Consider the following 18,371-nt stretch of genomic DNA (forward strand, 5'->3'; position numbering starts at 1 on the left):
GGGTTCAGAAAAACAAAGTTATCGATAAAAAATAGTAATTAAACAATTTAGAAAAAAAGTCCCAAAAGATGAAGACAATAATATATAATTATATATAGCCGATAAAATTATATAACTTGAATAGAACTTAATTCAATATTACACTCTATAACAAAGAAAGGTAACCAAGAATAAGAAAACTAATTAAAAATTCTTATGGAAGACAGAGGTATTACTATGTAACATGTGCGAAACCTGCTTTCCCCATTAGATAATGATGCTCTTTATTTAAGTAAAAACAGTAAAATATAACCATAAACTTCCTTTCTTTGAACCATCACAACTTATAGAAAATATAAAATTAATGTGACTACACATATTATCCCTATATCTCATATATTTTCTTAACTCCTTTCAGCTTTTGCCTAGATATTGATACTCTTAACTTGACAAATTGGAGTCTCCAAAAACCATACAAATGACAAAAAAGCATCATGCAAAACTGAGTTGGCAGGCTTTTTTTTTAGCACTGACATACTACGGCCATTCTTCTTCAGACCTTAAGCCGCTTTATCTGAATTCCCCTCTTCTGCGAAGGTTGGGGCACGAGTGCCCCCAGTGTACGCTCTTTAGAGAGCTATAATAACTGTCCCTTAAAAGCGGAAATACAGGGTCAGGACACCTGCCCTTCTGACTAGTGCGGTGCAAAACCGCTAAAAACCGCCACTGGGAGAGACAGCCTCGAGACACTGACCAGAATTACTGCCCGGTTATGAGCCCCTCACCCAGAAGGGAGGAGCTCCTTAACAATATAGAGACAAATAAACTTGAGTCCCAACATGCACCAGTATTGGTCTATTCTGCGCTCTGAAAAGTGAATCAGCTCCACAAACTCTGCTTCTCTTCTACGTCTTTTTAAACTTTACATCCAAAAAGATCAGTTGAACAAAGCACAACAAAAGATACGTAATTTACCTCTAAAAAAATCTTATATAAAATTTTAATATAAACCTTGATTTTTAGGCTGAAAAAAAAGTATGTCTATATAAAAGAGCTTACCTGTGGTACAAGCAAATGTAGATAGTACCATTTTGGAAGATCAACGCAAAGTGCTTTAAAATATTAAGTGTGGTGTTAAACTGGATAGCTTATTATTATTAAGTCAATGTATTTAGATTAAAGTGTACTTACAACTTAAAATTATTATTTCGCAACCAATTGATGAAAATTTTATAGAGTGGCTTCCTGTTTAATTTTAAAGTTTTAGTATAAAAGAAAATATTGTAAAACTTTAATAACGTGAAATATATTAACTGAGGGTTTTTGATATTATAAAACAGTGTGATACTTTTAACAGTAAGGTACAATCATGATTTATATATATACTAGTTGATTTTACAAGTCCAGAATTTATAAAATTAAATATCATAGACAGATAAATATAATTATTTAGCTTACTCTACAAAAATATGTCATAACCAACCTCAACTTAAAAAATGGTCGCTGTGGCACCTGCGAAACGGTTCGTGCGCATATTGCCCTAAAAATACGCCAATTTTTAAGAAAAAAGGTCATGTTGATCAACATAGTGGCCGGCATTAATATCGCTAGCAGCAGCAATGTTAAACTCAGCTTCGGCTCTTCTAAGTCTTTAAACTCACCGAAGCCGGGTAACATTGATCGAAAACGTTGAAGCAGACGTGGAGAAGCGGGCTCTACAGGCGTCCTAGCAGATTGCCCACAACTGGGCTGTATAAAATTTGCTGGGTATGATTAAGCTCTGAAACGATGTCTCCGGCGTACCAATATAACTCTGAAATTGTAATTCCATCAAGATAGTTTGAATAACCTGCAGGACACCTCTGGGATTGCTGACCAGAGCAATAATAATATCGACAAATACTTATAATAGTTTTATTTTACTACTTTACTTAATCTATCGAATTAACCACAACTTTAAAACCGAACACCCGATTAATTGGTTATAAGGGTACATAAATTCGAAAGAAGGTATTAAACTACCATTAATAAATAAGTGGCTCGAGCTATCTTTTTTGGGTAACTAAATCTCTGAATTCTTACGTTATTACAGTGAGTGGCTAATCCATGTGGGCCCTCTCACTGGCCGATGAAAGTTAACAACATTTCTTAGTTAACTCTTCTAAGGGTGCGCTATAATGGCCGCTGGTGAGCAACATCTCCAGTCCTTCTCTCAGCTACTTGGAAATTTTGAAGGCTTATTAAAAGAGTTGAAGTTATCGGTCACTGTACTCAATCTATTTTTTTTTTTACGTATAGTATCTAGTCAACCCTTTTTGTGTTTTTTTAAGTGTAAGCTAAGCAACTTTTATGACTTTGCAGAACTTTGCTACTAAAAAAGATGAGGGTGCATATGACCAGTTTGCGAAGGGAATAGACTACTTGGATGTAAAAGTGCAACTTCTTTTGAGCTACTGTGTAAAAATAGTTTTTTACTTATTACTGAAATTGGAGGGGAAGCCCGTTAAAGTGCACTTTTTCCTAAAACTTATTCTTATCATTACTAAATAACTTATTATACAACGAGGACCATCCTTTGGTCGAGTCTCTTATATATACAAGAATTTTACTTGAAAAACTGCAACCTTTAGACAGGAAGTTAAGGTACTACGTTGACAAAACCATTCAATCTGCCGTTTTGGGTAAGTATTTTTTCCCCTTTTCTTAATAAATTTGCTTGGAGATTTTTTGTTAATACTTGTTAGGCGCTACTTTTCAATCTGATCCTTTGCTGTATAAACCCAATCCCCAATCCCTTGTTAGTAGATATTCTCAACCAACTACCACGGATTCTGAGGATGTACAGGGCTCTGGTGTGTATGTACCCCCAAAGATTTCAGCCGTCTATTTGGAATGTGCGTCATTTTATTTTCATTGTGGTTTGATACAAACAGTTTATTGCGAGTTTTGTATGTAATGGTAGCCGAAGATAAAAATCATAAAGTAAAGGAACAGGAAAAAAGATTGGAAAAACTTCGAGCTACTTCTGTTTATCAGGAGCTGCGGGAAGAGTTTAGTGAGCTTCCAAAAGAACTGAAGGTGACTGCGCTTGCTGTTTTAATTTCTTTCTATATTTTTAGCTCCGTTCTTTTCAGGACTTTTCTGCTATATCTGTAGGCTCTCTCTTTGATGGTCACGATGCGCTAAAGAGGTGTTTCTATGAACTTTGTCTTAATTTTTTATTTATTCGATAGTTTTATTATTCAAAGATCGCAATACGAAGAAGAAAACTATATACGTCTACCAAAAACAAAGAAAGATAAAGTCACTCAGCGAAATGTTTACCACAGGTATACTTTATTGATCTTAAAATATTATAGTTTTCTAATTTATTTTTAGAAACGAATACGAACAACTTTTGGATTTTGGAAATTTTTCTAAACTTTCTATGGATAATCAGAAATTCAAGAGTTTTAGTCCCTCACTAAAAAGGTTTTTATTCAAATATATTGTGCGCTATACAGTACTCTATTGTATGAGTTATTGATAGGAAAGATCTTCACCCTGAAGTTCGACCCTCTCGAAGTAAAAACTCAAAAAAAAATATTAGATTTACTTATAAATAAATGTTTTTTTTATTTTGTTGTTTTTATTAATGAACTAATAGCATTACTCCATTTGCTTCAATGGAACGACTTTCTAAGTAGCTTTTTACAGTTAAGTAAATTTGTAAAGTAACGTCAACTTTTCAAAAAGGAAATAGAAAGTTGTCAGCGCGATAAAAGGCGAACTATTACATCGTATGCATGACTTTCTATTGGAAAAGTGTCTTTGTTTAAAGTTTACAAAAAGTTATAATAATTGAGGTACAATTTGCACAGTAGCGATCCTTTTAAAAATTATTTCTTGAAGTTTGCCCTCGTATGGTGGAGAGCAGTTGCTCAACTCGTCTTGCAATCTTTTTAGTTTTACACTGCTTAACAAAACGCGTTAACTTTAGTAATTGAAATTATCAGAGTAAGTTAATATTAGGTCTATAACTAGCCAACAATATTTAGTGTAAAATTATTATTGTTCTAATAGTTTTTAACCTTGAAGAAAATGACTGTACTTCTGCCCAATAAACTTCAAATTCGAGAATCTTTGCTTTTCTATTTTAAATTGAAGAAATTTGCTGCTGAATCTTTTCGACGCTTGTGGAGAACTTCCTCTATCAGACACGACACGCAGGGAATGGTTTAGAATTTGAAAGTGGTGAATATGAGACGAGCAATAAAGAACGTCCAGGGCAGCAAAAATAGTTAGATGACACAAAACTCTAAGCATTAAGAGATGAAAGTTAAAGCCAAACGCAAAGTCAACTTGTCGAAACGTTGAAAGTTACCTAAGCGGCCATTTCCAAACAAATAAAAGCTGTGGGAAAGGTATTCAAGGAAGTAAAGTGGGTACCGCAAGAACCAAAAGAGATATCGAAAGAAAAAAACTATCTTCAAAATTCTGCTAATCAAATAAAAAAATTTAAGTTGAATTATGACTGGCAATAAAAAAGGATCTATTTCGATAACTCCAAACGTTGAAAAACTATTTGCGTTCCCAAGACAACCATCAACCTCAATGCCAAACGTAATATACATGGAAGGAAAACCACGCTTGTGATACATGGCCAACCAGTCACAGGGAATCTCTATTGAGTCAAGCATTGCGTTAAAAAAGATCAGTCTAAAACTAGACAGCGTAAAGCAGTCTTGCTTCTTGATAACGCTCGACCCCACGTCACCGGAAACACTCCGCTGGTGCTACCCATGCGGTTTATCTACCAGACTCTGTCCCTTTGACTATCACCCGTTTCGGTCAAAGGCACACGCGCTTGTTGTAAAACACTTTGACTTGTATGTTTTTCCTAGGACGGCACTATCGCGGTGGTGGGTATAAAAGCGTAAAATATTTATACCCAAGATAGGAGTAAATGTATTTATTAGGCAAATTATATGATATAACGGATATAGTAATTAAGCTGCCCCTCTATACCACAACACGTTCCACGGAAAACAAGGAACAGAAAAAATTAAATCCTACTCTCGCCGGGGGTGTGCTATCTCTATATTCCATTATATGCTAATTAATGAACGCATTTGGCTAACCTACCAAAACGTCGAAAAATAGGTCTCTGAGAGGATAGCTTTAAAGATGAGGTTTTTCGGAGGGGCCCGCTTGTTAAAAAGATGGAAAAAAGTTTTATTGAACGCTGGCCAATTTTTTTTTTTAAAGTTTTTTTATTATTATTTTTTTGTGAATAAAGCGGGTTTCAAGTTATAGACTTTTATAATTGCCGAACTTGCTCTGCTTACGGCCCGCCTCTTAGTGCAACCCTTTTAGTTTGTAGTCGTCATGCTATTTTCCTAACTTTTGATTCTAACTAAATCAGCTTTAGTGCCTTTAGTTCCATTCGAAACATTTACTATAACGCAATGCCATTAATACTGTCCAGTTCCTCTCGAAAGTGACTTTTATAAAAAGAGTATAGGAAGAAGAGTATATTCACAATCTTAGTTTTACAGTTTTTTTCACTCTATGTTGACAAACTGTATTTATAAGATAAAAAGTGTAATAAGTGCCTTATTCTAAAAATGTCAACTGTGGGCGTTTAGATCGTCTTTAAAAACAAAATATCTATTTAGCTGGTAGAGAACAGGTAGCTCATAGAAGTTATTTAAAAATAAGCCTTAGCCAAGGAGGTCTAGTTATATATCGTTGAACTTTTAACAAATGATGAGGTTAATAAAATTCTCTGTCTTTTTTTATTTGGCGTCAGTTTATTTATAGGCGTAATAAGACAGTTTGGCCTTATTAACAGGCTCAGTGTACCAGGTTCTTAGAAATATATTCTGGGTTATTAAGATCTTGCTTAAATAATATTATACTTTTTAGTGCTATAAGTTATTCTGCACTTTGTTTTATTCCACAAATTTACGTTTATTAACATAGTAACAACACTCGATTAAAACCAGTGGTTTTTTTAAATAAAGTAGCTGTGAAATAGGTAATCTTTTGCCTAGCTGAATAGAACTTAATGATATGGGTTGCGTTGGAAATCCTTAGCGATCTAAAGCTACGGGACTAGCGTCTCTCTATTGGAATTAAATATCTACCAAATAAACGCTGTTTGTCGAAGTCTCAAGTATCTAGATAGCTTATGCTACAGGTACTTGCCTGAAAACGAGGAATTTATATAAAAATTAAAAGCTTAAGGGTTACATTTCAAATATATGCAACGAAAGTTTAAATATACAATAAATAAATAATTACAAATATATTATGGGGTAGATTAATTTAAAAATTGTTCTAATGGCCGTACAAGCATTTTGGTCACACTGAAAGTAGCCCTTCTCTTTGCGAGTACTTGAGTAGAGTAAAAATGGTATGAAGACCCTGCTTCGATTCCTTTCCCCTCCGGCGAAACAACAGTTTTTACTAACCTCGCCGTTCAACTTTTATTTTTGCCCTTCTGACTTACTCGCGTTGCGTATTAACGAGGCAGTCGCAGGAGGCATTCAACGGCTATGGGCGATCAAGTAAAACAAATTCAGGCCCTTCCTCCTACACATCCTTTATATCCCGGCCCTAATCTTCAAGATACCACAAGTATCAATTTGGCTTCCACCCATATTAAAGTCGGACCCCTAAATACGCGACCTCCCTCACAAACAGTTCAAGATAGAATACCTTCAAATATTAAACTTAACGCGCGACCCTTTCCACCGTCTTCTTTTACTTTAGAAAAAGCCGAGACTATTGAGGACGACCCATCTGCCTCTATAAACGCTCAAAATGGTCACTTAATTTTCTTTTCCAGTCCTGCTAATTTAGAACAACATATAATTTATAGATAGCGGAAAAAAAAGATCCACTAAAAAAAAAGTTAGAAAAGGAGCTGATAGACAACTCCCAGCCAAAATTATAGAAGAACTGCCCGAATCGGGTTTTATACCGACCGTTTATATGTACAACGTTATTTAAAACCTTTTTTTATGGTGTATTTATAGCATTATATAATAAATTACTTGACCTCGAAAAACGAATCGACTATACAATTTTCCGTAAACGACTTGAAATTCAAGATGCCTCAAGAAGCCCTTCGAAAGTTGTTATTATTTATAAATAAACTTTATAACTTTAAGAAAAGATTTTATTTCTTTTTTTCCACTTAAATTCTAATACCTTATCGCATTCCCTTTAGACCACTTAACTTCTTCCTTTCTTTATTTTTTCAGATCAAAAGGACGTTACGCATGTACATTACTTCTAAGTTTTTTGGCCAGAGCGAAAGTTCTAATTCTTATTCGAGCTGGCTTTTAAAAATCGAAGGGAAAATTCTAAGCGATGTGCCTAGCAATTCGTTATCTAAAATATCGCAGAATTTTATTTCTAAATATCTGTAGCCCACTTTAGCTAAGAGCGACGCCGTTAAAACCAAGAAAAAGTTTTCTTCGTTTTTTGACCGAATTTTTATTCTCTCAAACGACGAGACACTCCCCAGGGAACAGCAATTTATAGAAGTTAGTAGGTTTCCTCTAACCCAATATCCCGTTTTATCCAATAAATACTAGTGGAAGAGATCCCTTGACACCGTCGAAAGCGACGGATTCGAGATTAAAAGGGCGGGGAGTCGGAACGTGCAGGTTCCTATTTCGTCAACACACTTCTCTATTTTGCTTACCGTTCTATTTTTTAGTGCAAAATTGTTATGTTTCTGAATTACCAGCCTGCTCAGTTTAAGCTGGCGGCTGGTTTTTCTAATCTTCTTGGACTCCACACAGCCACACGTTCAGAAATTATTGCGGCTTTCTGGCAATACTTGAAGATGAATAAGCTCCAGGATAAAATGGATCACAGTTTAATCAGGAATAACGAAGAACTTCAGCAGGTCACTTGAATTTCTTAGGCACCTTCGATCTTTTGATTGCGGCTGTAAACAGCTCTTTGGCTGCACGCACATGACTTTCTCCTCTCTTGCGGAGAGAATGGCTCCATTTCTGTCTCCGCCCGACCCGGTTGAACTGCATTACCAGATCCGGTCGGCGTCGTATAATCGTTGTTTGCGCTATTGTTACGATATAAGCGTGCACTCACAAAGTGCAAGAGACAACAAGCTTATTTATTACAAAAAGAACATACTTTAATATATCCTGGTAGTTAAGGCGACACTCGTTAACTTTTAGTTGAATATAGGTGTCACGACTTGGTAATATTACATATTACCACCGTATGCCTCGTTAAGACATAACTCAATAAGTTCTACAACTTGCGTAAATATAACGGTTTTATACGTTCATTCCCTTTACAGAACAGAGGCGGAATGCCAAGAGCCCTTGTGCTACGATCTCTCTGTCGAGGTTCCGTCCGTTACGTTAATTTACCGCGATAAAGTTGCGCTCACCAATGGAGTGGACCCAGATACCAGATCCTGGATCACAGACCTCCCTTCAGAACTTCTTGATGTCGGACGCAGAGTGCAAGAAGATTTCTGAATGCGACGCTGTGGTCAGTCGCTTATGCCATTCTTTCTAGTAGCCTATGTTATCCCGTGACTCGAAGATTGCCGATCTCCTTGCAAAGATTAAAGACCACAAGGAGAAGTGCGACTTCATGAGAGGTCGGCACTATATTAATTTCTACGGCGGACTCTCACACTAACACCACTGTGCCGTTGAAGGTCTTGTTGAGGATCCAGTCGGTTTCATCGACAAATGGATTGCTTCTCAGAGCCGAGACTTCCAGGTCTTTGCCTTTTGACACCTTCAGCGCTAAAGTGAGTGACGGCTCTCTTCCTTCATAGTTCGCGGGAGAGGTGCCCGGCAGTTACGAGGAGGAAAGGAGGGCGGACTACTATGCCAAGCCGTGGGTGGAGGAGGCCGTTTGGAAGTACTTGGGTACTGGTCCACAAACTGTACAGAGACCTATCCCTGCTTATTTGTCCTTCTGAGCAGGCGAGAGAATGCAGAAGAAGCGGATGCAGCTGGAACAGACAATGAACGAGCTTCGGAGTGGCGGCGGATAGACCCGACCTGCCCCTTTAATAAAAATGTTTAATGGCCTCCTCAGCTCACATATGGTTGACAATCTTGTGTCTGTATTCATTGATGTTCTCAGGCGTCAGGACCACCAATTCCCGAGTTTCCACCCTCTGCTTGGTCAGCGGGCACAAGCCGTTATTCTCTATGCACTGCACCCAAGAGGAATAGCTAGTGCGGGGGGAAGGTTCAGTCCTCGCTGGGTAAGAAGGATGAATTTCAACGACCTCATGACGTGGCCAGCTGGGGATATCGCCGGCATTACGACTTCCTCTAGAGTTATAGGATCAATAAAATTGGGCAGCGGGTTAGGGATTTCAGCTTTGTCGTCCTCGTTGAGCTCTCCGTGCTTAAGCCGCAATCGCTTGGTGGTAAAGAAGCTACGATCGGGCTTCCAATCATCCTCCACGGCGCTTCCTGGACACATGCGCACTGTTAGAACTTGAGACTAGTTGCTCGTACAATGCTTGCCCTCATCGGATGAAGTGTCCTCAGCCAACTTCCGCCATCCCCTTGAGGAAGCCCCTCGTGATGCCTTTGATCCGTCTGATGTCATAAGAAGACAATAAAGCGCACGGATTAGACAGTTAAACAAGTATCGATAGGCAGACTGTAAAAATCTTCCTCGCCGGTCTTTTGCTTGAAAGACTTGGTAAAATCTTCTAAATCAGCAGCTTTCGGTATTAGAGGGTATGAGGCGTACTGCTTACTTACTGCCGTCCTTGCCCTTAAACTTGTAATGTGAGTTGCCCTTCTCATCAAAAAAGTAGTTGGAGTCTACAACTCGCTTTTCTTTTAGAAGTTTTCGGTAGAAGTTGGAGCACTGGGCAGCAAGGGAAGCAGGTATTAACTTCAGTAAATGAAGTATCCAGACCGCTACACCTGATAGCCCACGCGCCCCGGGATGGCCATGCTGAAGATGCCCCACTGCCCGTTGGCCCCCAGCTCCTTCAGTCGAGTAAAAAAGAGCTTCTCCTCATGCTTCACCAGAAGAGCTGCTTAGTTATTAGCTTTAGTATTATTATTACAGGAGCTACCGCATCCCATTTCCCGTTTCTCTGCTTCTCTCCCGGATCATTAAATCTGTAGTTCAAATAAAGTAGAAGGAAAAACACTCTAAAGAGGCTCTGCGGCGCAGTGTATAGACCTGTAATAGTATGCGTTCGGATTCTCTTTTCGACCCAAATAGGCTCTAATGCGAGCGGGCGACCAATCTTTCATGGCTTCATCTAAAGGCAACCAACCCGCCGATGTCAAAGCAGCTACCATAGAAAAGAGTAGTAATTTGCAAATATGAACCCAAGTTAGCGCTTTTTTCTAGCTGTTGAATGGCTTCGTTAAGCGACAAGCGGGAGCGGACGTACGTGCCAAGTCTGCCCCAAACAACCTTATAACAGCGTTACTAATGAAACGTAGCACACACAGATCTAACTTTTCCCTGGCCAGCTGGGTGGCAATCCTCGAACCTTTCATTCTTTCTATATATTGTATATAAAATAATACTTACGAAATTGCCGTAATATATGTAAACACTTTTCATCGGCGACGGCGCTTCCAATTGGATGGCCTTTGAAGTAAAGGCGATTTTTTTACGTAACTCGTTTAAGTAAGTTAGCGAGTTGTCCGACAAGCGGAGTATCGCTTCTTCCTTATTTAAAAAAGTTATGTTATTTACTGAAATAAAAAAGTTAACTGCGTATTTTCACTTCGTTTTTACACTCTTTAAGAGCGTACGAGGCTTCTTCTTCAGTGACGTAATAAACACAACTTAAAATCTTCTTAATTTTGTTTCTTTCAAGCTTCAATTTATGTCTCTCGAACTTATAAAATTAGCAGACTCTTTTTGTATAAAAAAAGTAAAAATTAACCTCCTCTTGTTGTGTTTTAATTCTATACTCAATAACGTCTAATTCGGTGTTGGTAATATCAACAATTTCTTTTTTGCGGTAATTTTCCTGTTTGTTTTGACTATAAGATGGTAACTTTATTTCTATATAAAGCAAGTAAAGGAAAAAAAATACTTCTCCCATTCAAAGAGTTTCTTGATAGAAACCTCCGATACTTCTCTTTGATCTACTTGTCTCTCTTGTACCTTTTCAGCGAGGCGCTTGAAAAGTAATAACTAAAAAAAACCCTTCAATTCACAATTTAGCCACTTACTAGAGAAAAGTCAAAGGTTCGCAAACTATATAAATCTTTACTTTTAATATTAGAATTTAACTCTTTAAGTCTTTTAAAAAATCTATTTTACGTATTAAGAGAAATATATACACCTTTATGTTGGTTGTTGGCAAGCCGCACAACGGTGCATCAGTCGCATCCCAAGTGTTATTAAAGGTCTCAGAATAATAATGAGTAGAGTTTTTTCCTAATATCCCGTTTTCACAGGTTGACATACTCTACTGAAAAAGCTAATACAAAAGATAAAATAGAAAATTAACTTATAAGGCTCTAATACAGCAGGAGAATATCAAAACTTATTAATTCCGTGGTGGGGTGTCCAAGGGGCTGCTAAAAAGGTATGAGGGAAATCAGAGGTTTTTATTTGCTTAACCTAAATATTTGTCTGCTTTTGAGTTTAACCACCTCTATTTTTTAGTCAAGGATGATTACCTCAAAAGCTCTTCCTACAGAGATAAAGTCGTTGATGGGAAGATTTTTGGACAGGGCAGCTGAATTTGAAAAGCGTGATTTGGTGGTGCACTTTTATTGTATGTATTATAAAAAAGTCTTCGTTTTCATTACCAAAGCTTATTTATCAAAAAACATTTTGGTGTCTCGGTAGGCCTTATGCATAGTTTGGATCTTATCGTGAAAGAACCAAGCTATTCTAATAACCCAAAAATTTTACAATTTTCTCTGCCCTTGCTGGAGAGGGTAGAAACTGTACGCCTTCTTTAAGTTACTATTTTGTCTTCTTTATTTGGCATTACCGTGCGTCAGGGTAATAAACCCTAATTAAGATAAAAGATCCTAATCTAGGTCGGGTTTTAAATATTTATTTTAAAAAGATGAAGAAGGAAAGTGAGCGTGAAGAAATAAAAAACAGAGTCTGTGGGCAAGTGCGCAATTTAACTTATTTTTTAATAAAAATTCGTATAGTATTTTTTGTTCTTTAAGGCTTATTTAGAAAATTACGCTTTAAAAATTTTTACCCATGCCGACAAACAAGATCGTGAGGGAAAGGCCACGAAGTACGTAAAGTTAAACCAGAAAGTTTATTTAATACCGCGCTAGCTATATTTTTGCAGAGCAACTGTTAAACTTTTTTACACGGCTTCCGTTCTTATTGAAGTGTGCAGTCAATTTGGGTCCCTTAACACCGAGGTTTCTTGTTCAAAGAAAACGAAGCGTAGGTGCGGTTTTTTTAATCATGCTCGACTTCAGCTGGCCGAAAAACTCAAATACGCCAAGTATAAAACGGTTTACCTAACCAAGTGTATAAATGAAGGTTTAAACTTGCCTTCCCCTACTGAGTTTAGGAAGACCCATCCTCAAGTTTAATTCATTATAGGGATCACTCCTCAACCAGGGCCCCCGGATGCAGAAGACGAGCAGAAACAAGAAGGTAATAGCGCATCTTCCCAGCATAAGGCGGGTGATTCACAGTCTTTTCTGTAGTGAGTAAGCCCAACGGGCTGGAGGCTTCTCCTAACTACCGCGTGCTTCCGGAACCTAAAGACAGAGAGGGTTACCCACCGTTGGCCCACTTTGGAAGCACCGAAGCTGTTCCGCCTGCCGCCAGCCAGTCGATAAGTTCTTTGTGCTCGATAACGACGGTAAGCGTGCGTCCTCTGCCGACCAGCAGACTCGTTATTCTCTCCTCCTTCAAGGATCTCATACCAAAACGAAAGGAGGACGTGTCGACGAGTGATATCAGCAATGTCGATAAAAACTTAAGGTTGCCACGTGGTTGATATTTAAGCACTCTTCTTGTGTCACCACTACTTTAGGTCGGTTAGGAGCGCCCTACAGTTCGAGGATATCGAGGCGGCCGTGAAGCATCTGAAGCTTGCTCTGGACATCCTCACCGTGTCGCCCATCCGTGATCACCACTCTTCAGGGTAATGTGAAAACTTTATTAAATACTTATGTCGAGACCTTTTTATAGCTTTTCATGAGTTCCTATAAAATTTAAAGGGGTTAGTCCTATACTAAAAAAAAATTAGCGGAGCGGCCATAGACTAACCAAAGATACTCTGTGAGCGGTTTGTAAGGCCGACTTGCTTTCTTTCGTTGGAGCCTAAACGCTGCTGTTTCAGAATAAGGACTTTATAAGAAGCTAAGAGGAAAGACCTGCTTTTTAGCGAACTGATGTTCTCGTCGACTGATTCCTCTGAAACACTCTCCGTATGCTCCGGGCTGCTGCTAGATCGCCGCTCTTCCCTCTTCACATCCCCTTTGAAGCGCTACTTAGTAAACACGTGATAGAAGGGGCCAATGGGTCTGCAAGGGAGCAACCTTAACGCGATCGTGTGATTTTCCTTCCACGTGCTTCGAGCTGCCCTCCACATATTTCTTGAGTGTGTACCACATTAAGTGTGTGCGGTCAGCGAGTTAAACGGGTGCATACCTCCTTAAAGTTTAGGGGGAGAGGAAGCGACTGCTCCTCCGGGTTGTTTGCCTGGTCGCCTATCCACACTGCCTGGGAAAAGACCACGAGTTTCTGAAAAGAGTCCTGACACAGCAGCTCTTGCAAAGGTAGCACCCGAGAGTCATGTGCGTGACCGAACGGGCCGCTCGAGGCGGGGTATTACCTTTACTCCTCGTGGCTTGAAACGATATGAAGTTGTTTTTAGTGTAAACCACCATTCCAAGGAGTTTGAGAACGCCCTGCAGCCAGCACAATACTATAAACGCTTGCCTGCCGTAAAATTGAGGACGACACACCTCTGTAAAGTTCAAATATAGCGTAGGAGAAGTAGAGTCCATTTTTAACTTTCCGATATCTTTAGCTTCAGTGCAGATTTGTTTAAACTTGATATGCCCTGTTTTCTAAGTTAACCCTGTTAATAAATTTTCCAAAAGACTCAAACCAGGGAGACAAAGGAGAATTCGGTTTCTTCTTGTGGCTTTTTTTTCAATAGTACAACCATGTAGGTTCTGCAGCGCTTAAAATATACAAAAAACCACATCAAAGACAAGTAAGGAAAAAGGAGATTTACTAACACAAGTTAAAAACTTTTGAATAATTAATTTTTTTTAAGTTATAAAGTCTTCAATAACTTTTTGTTAACTGCAGAGAAGGTTGGTTCAAGGCTGACGTATCCGCCAATTCTTCAAAAATATTGGCCTTATAGGCATTACCAAGTAGGCTGGAGTGTTAAAATTTAATTTTACATATTGATCTGAAAACAATTATACCAAAAAAGAGGAACATTTAAAAAATTTAAATTATTGAAAGCGAACATCAGCCAAAAATAATATGTACTTTTTTTTTAATATAGTAAGTTCAACTTTTTTAGTACGTTCTTCGAAAGTTAAACCTTCTTCAAACATTTTTCTCCTACGAAAGGTTTTATTTTTTTTTAAAAGTTTTGAAAGAAACGTACTTATCCTTTTGTTTTTTGTTGCTTTCAGTCTTACGCTTTTTAGCCTTTTTGGTGTCTCCAGGTTGCGGTAAGGGATCGGTTTCCAGCATAATCGGGTTGTAGTTTATTAATTTAAAGGTAATATGTGAACAGCTTCTTGTGACCGAGTACAACGCTATTTATTAGTGTTAACACAAAATATGAAAACATTAAATTACGTGCTCCTGTGGCATTTGCTAAGCTCTCTCTTGCTCACTGGGTAACTCTTCAGGTTGAGGAAATGCCGATAACACGCACAATACATCCATTCCGTACCTACGAAAATCTGGGCCCAGCTGCTTCTTCACCTTGTTGAAATAAGTTTTAGCCCTAGGAAAAAGAGGAGAAGTGTTAATTGAACAGCATATTCTTCCAGTTCAACCTTCTTTAAAGTTTTTTTGCTTCATTATCTATGCTGGGTACTTTTTCGGAGGGAATACAAGAACATGGTATAACAGAAAGCGTAAGTAACAATGAAATTATTTCTCTGGTTCCAAACCCTTTTGTCTTTCAGTGTAAGGTGATAAAATTAAGCTTACTTATTTTTATTAATGTGAAATTTCTAATTGCTTTTTTGTTATTCCTAGAATTGTCGCGTTATAGTAGGCGATTCTTTTCAGTGGGTCACTAATAACGAAAAACTAAATTTAATTACTCTTCAAGGTGTATTAACTCAAAGTTAGATAATAATTGGTTTTACTATTAAGTTTTAGCTCTTACTGAAATTGTGGAAGTTTCCGCTATACTTATGATCTCTAAAAGCTTAGAAGACCCTGGAAGGTGAGGCGGGCTCTCATTACAAAAGCCTCTAATTTCATATGTATATTCCTAGTGCCTTCTATGTTTTAAGCTGTAAGAGTTGCAAAACAGTCCTTGGAAGAAAATACATCACAACTCTTTGTAAACTTGATTCACTGAGAGGGTTGTATAGTTTGGACGCGTCCAGTATCGAAAGGTTTTTTAACTTCTCTTCTATAAAGGCTACGGTTTATTATCGTATAGTGAATAAGCTAACAAATAAGTGTTAATATTAAGATATAATTTACTTTTTCTTTATTTAAATAAAATAAAATTTGAAATTTTGCAAAGCTAAGTTTCTAGTATATTACTAAGAAGTAATTGTCGAGCTATCAACTCGGCACTAGTCTACAGGACGGTGAGCGGCCGAGTCTGGAAAACCTGCCTACACTCAGTAGCCTGCACTTGCAACAATTAAAAGTATTTATCACAAACTTTAATAAATTTCTCTATCACGACGCACTACTTATCAAGATGGAACAAGTAATACTCAGCTTTAACGAGCGTATTACAGATCTTGAGGAAGACTTGGCTATGCTGGAAGACTTGGCATATATTTTATTCAACAGTTTCTTACATACTTACTCTTTATTATTTAAAAGGCCTTTTAAGAAACTGTTAATATTGGCCTTTGTGGTTGATTAATTAAAGGAAGTTCCGCAATTTACGTTGGAAGGTAATACTTCTTCACGACGACTCTGGTGCAGTCTGTAGAGCAATATTATAAAGATCTATAATAAACTGTAAGTGCGACTATGGCAGAGCTCCACCTTATTTTCTAGAAGACTATTGTTTTCTCCACTTAATATGTACCCCCTTTTGTCCTTTTTTCCCTTCTGACTGTTCTCCGTCCGTGTGGGCTTCTGGTGCAAAGTCCCCGACACCATGTTGGTGATATCGAGCACAAACATTTCTAGAATGGCTTGCCTTCCCACGGTTAGTACGTAGTAGGCGACGAGCTCCTCGATCTCCTGCGCTCGTACCGCTTCGCACCTTCTCTCTCCCTGCGCTGTGTGGCTGTAGGAGTGGTTTTCTATTATAGTTTCTGTGGGCCCAGGACTTGTTGTTTTTCCCCACTGTCCTCCCTGAAGATTAGTAAAGTTGCTTTGCCGTAGCGCCCGCAGCTCTTCTTCTAACTCAATTTTTACAGCCGTATATTTAAATGTGAAGTACTCGTTAACTTTAATATGTTGATTTTTTTTTAACAAGCTTGGAACACTTTTAAAAAAACTCTTTCCTTCTTGCAGTTCCTTTCGGAAATTAAGGAGGGCCTCCTTCCCTGTTATGGCAGGCTTAACACATATACAGGACAAAGTCGCGCTTATTTCGTCCCCTGGTAGTACGGGATTCCATTTGAAGTGGATCGGACACATTAACTCATCTATAAATTTGAGCTATGTTTTATTTAAAATAATAATTAAAAAACATTCTTATATAGGCTTGTACAATTGCATACAGAAAATACTTTAATATTATGCTAATAATATATAACGAATGAAGCGTTTAACCTTGTACTTGTACTTGCCAATTTTCGGAGTAAAGTCGCAAAGATAATAATGCTTTATTCTTAATATCTCTGCGAGACGAATTTCCTGCATAATGGTGTACGTACCCAAGCTAAACCGTGTGTAGGAAGGTTCGTATACACAATAGCGGCTATGGATACAGTCAGGACTTATAACAATACTGCTTACAGCCACTAGTACTTCGTTTACAACGACTTTTAAGTGGTAGGAACCAAAAGGGATTTTGGTGAGTGACTTTTTTTCCGTAAAGAGTTCCTCTGTTTGGTCAAAATCTAATTTAAGGTCGTTTAATTGTCTTTCGCAATCATTTAGCGGTTGTGTTTGTGTGTTCTCTAGTACCGTTGGTATCATCACGTTTAAATAATCGGAGAGTTTGCTTTTTTTTCTTTTGTGAATCGTGGCCTCGTACTTCTTAAACAGGTAAAATGATTCCATTTCGAAAAAAGGGGGGCTCAGCGTGACCTTTAGTCCGCTATTCTTATTTAATAATATACCTTTAGTGGTGTCTGTTTCAGAAGTGCTATGCTTGTTACTATTACAAAATTGGTTAACCTCATTAAGTTGTTTGTTTTCTAAACTGGTTTTATTACAGAGATCGTACACCTTTGCATAATTACGTTTTCGGCGGAGAAATGGAACGTTTCCTACTAAATCAATGCTTGGGAAAGGGACTAAAGCATTTTTACCACCTCTACAACTTCTTTGTCCGAAAAGGGCTGAATAAAAAATTTCCTCGCATAATTTTTCGTAATTACAACCATGTCCTTCAACATTTTCCTTCCTGAAGTTTAAACTAGCTCGTTTTTCGTCTTTAAAAGGAGAAACTACACATTTTTCTATGTCATAATACTTACTAAGCCCACCCGCTATTCCGATCAACCTTTTTTCTATTTTTCTAAGGTTTTTGGGCCACTTGAAATTTAGTATATTAAGGCGGGTTGGATAAATAGGACAGCAAGTCTTGTCGTTTAACTTGATGCTTAGGTAACTCCCTTATATATATATATTACTAAAATAAGTGCGCGCAAGTTTAAGAGCAGAAAAAGATGAGCAAAGTACCCCACGAATTCCACCCCCTATTGAGCAGAGCACTGTACTGCTGTGCCGTTAATTTTAGCAAAGGTTTCACTCTTAAATCCCATTGGACTTCACCGCAAGCTCCACAATGATAATGGCAGATATCAATGCTTACTGTACAAGAATCTTTAGCAATGCAATACATGGAAGAAATCTTGTTTAGTCTTCATAAATAAAATAAGAGTAATAATTGGAGCTACGTCTTTTAGAGGGAAATCTTATTATAACAACTTATACCCCAACTAACCATTGTATGAAGTTTATCTCTACTACTAACTCAAACCATAATTTTTGTCTTCTCGTATTTTAACGTCCTTATTAGCTTTTTCTCTCAACACTTAACAAATATAAAAAGCGTTACCAAATTCAGA

General features: G+C 37.8%; 6 protein-coding genes across 12 annotated transcripts; 4 read left to right on the forward strand and 2 right to left on the reverse strand.

The window, feature by feature from the left end:
• Positions 1-2,156: 2,156 nt before the first annotated feature.
• LOC135145870 (neuroguidin-like) lies at positions 2,157-3,584 on the forward strand. The gene is made up of 9 exons (XM_064077999.1): positions 2,157-2,246; positions 2,341-2,487; positions 2,546-2,660; positions 2,724-2,873; positions 2,942-3,057; positions 3,114-3,169; positions 3,228-3,308; positions 3,358-3,450; positions 3,509-3,584. The coding sequence occupies exons 1-9, from the start codon at positions 2,157-2,159 to the stop codon at positions 3,582-3,584; spliced, it is 924 nt and encodes a 307-aa protein (XP_063934069.1).
• A 2,916-nt stretch (positions 3,585-6,500) lies between these two features.
• On the forward strand, positions 6,501-9,040 carry LOC135145873 (brahma-associated protein of 60 kDa-like). The gene is made up of 14 exons (XM_064078002.1): positions 6,501-6,789; positions 6,845-6,937; positions 7,002-7,099; positions 7,230-7,340; positions 7,398-7,514; positions 7,566-7,637; positions 7,691-7,882; positions 7,935-8,032; positions 8,303-8,351; positions 8,413-8,499; positions 8,554-8,611; positions 8,672-8,736; positions 8,795-8,888; positions 8,946-9,040. Exons 1-14 carry the CDS (start codon positions 6,519-6,521, stop codon positions 9,014-9,016), a joined length of 1,476 nt encoding a protein of 491 aa, XP_063934072.1. The 5' UTR covers positions 6,501-6,518; the 3' UTR covers positions 9,017-9,040.
• Positions 8,882-11,577, reverse strand: LOC135145874 (uncharacterized). Of its 2 annotated transcripts, none has more exons than XM_064078004.1 (16): positions 11,507-11,577; positions 11,303-11,440; positions 11,051-11,151; positions 10,898-10,997; positions 10,736-10,849; positions 10,563-10,677; positions 10,462-10,507; positions 10,329-10,402; positions 10,177-10,258; positions 10,067-10,112; positions 9,912-10,010; positions 9,744-9,852; positions 9,641-9,688; positions 9,501-9,575; positions 9,257-9,446; positions 8,882-9,200 (listed from the first exon to the last, which is right to left on the reverse strand). In XM_064078004.1, the coding sequence occupies exons 2-16, from the start codon at positions 11,423-11,425 to the stop codon at positions 9,062-9,064; spliced, it is 1,461 nt and encodes a 486-aa protein (XP_063934074.1). In that variant the 5' UTR covers positions 11,426-11,440; positions 11,507-11,577; the 3' UTR covers positions 8,882-9,061. The 2 variants fall into 2 exon arrangements, with proteins under 2 accessions (XP_063934074.1, XP_063934073.1); XM_064078003.1 differs by having other exon boundaries at positions 9,641-9,691.
• A 57-nt stretch (positions 11,578-11,634) lies between these two features.
• Positions 11,635-13,122, forward strand: LOC135145871 (vacuolar protein sorting-associated protein VTA1 homolog). Its single transcript, XM_064078000.1, has 10 exons — positions 11,635-11,740; positions 11,815-11,915; positions 12,041-12,091; positions 12,150-12,223; positions 12,281-12,356; positions 12,417-12,480; positions 12,544-12,597; positions 12,651-12,808; positions 12,863-12,930; positions 12,983-13,122. The coding sequence occupies exons 1-10, from the start codon at positions 11,635-11,637 to the stop codon at positions 13,095-13,097; spliced, it is 867 nt and encodes a 288-aa protein (XP_063934070.1). The 3' UTR covers positions 13,098-13,122.
• Positions 13,080-14,766, reverse strand: LOC135145876 (uncharacterized). 2 transcript variants are annotated; one of them, XM_064078008.1, is made up of 11 exons: positions 14,582-14,764; positions 14,461-14,535; positions 14,256-14,344; positions 14,066-14,140; positions 13,920-14,017; positions 13,787-13,862; positions 13,603-13,721; positions 13,491-13,547; positions 13,326-13,438; positions 13,219-13,272; positions 13,080-13,154 (listed from the first exon to the last, which is right to left on the reverse strand). In XM_064078008.1, the coding sequence occupies exons 1-11, from the start codon at positions 14,668-14,670 to the stop codon at positions 13,145-13,147; spliced, it is 855 nt and encodes a 284-aa protein (XP_063934078.1). In that variant the 5' UTR covers positions 14,671-14,764; the 3' UTR covers positions 13,080-13,144. The 2 variants fall into 2 exon arrangements, with proteins under 2 accessions (XP_063934078.1, XP_063934077.1); XM_064078007.1 differs by having other exon boundaries at positions 13,787-14,017; positions 14,582-14,766.
• A 59-nt stretch (positions 14,767-14,825) lies between these two features.
• LOC135145878 (protein Mis18-alpha-like) lies at positions 14,826-16,743 on the forward strand. Of its 5 annotated transcripts, none has more exons than XR_010283600.1 (8): positions 14,826-15,119; positions 15,187-15,262; positions 15,313-15,379; positions 15,432-15,554; positions 15,713-15,817; positions 15,872-15,946; positions 16,000-16,140; positions 16,645-16,743. XR_010283600.1 is itself a non-coding variant. In XM_064078009.1 (7 exons), exons 1-7 carry the CDS (start codon positions 15,012-15,014, stop codon positions 16,006-16,008), a joined length of 549 nt encoding a protein of 182 aa, XP_063934079.1. In that variant the 5' UTR covers positions 14,826-15,011; the 3' UTR covers positions 16,009-16,177. The 5 variants fall into 5 exon arrangements, 1 of the variants encoding a protein (XP_063934079.1); XR_010283601.1 differs by having other exon boundaries at positions 15,716-15,817; XR_010283598.1 differs by having other exon boundaries at positions 15,727-15,817; positions 16,645-16,736.
• The last annotated feature ends 1,628 nt before the right edge of the window (positions 16,744-18,371 follow it).

Source organism: Zophobas morio, unplaced genomic scaffold (genome assembly GCF_036711695.1).
Source record: "Zophobas morio isolate AGI-343-1 ecotype UQ-CSIRO unplaced genomic scaffold, CSIRO_AGI_Zmor_V1 ptg000194l, whole genome shotgun sequence".
Taxonomy (NCBI): Eukaryota; Metazoa; Arthropoda; class Insecta; order Coleoptera; family Tenebrionidae; genus Zophobas; species Zophobas morio.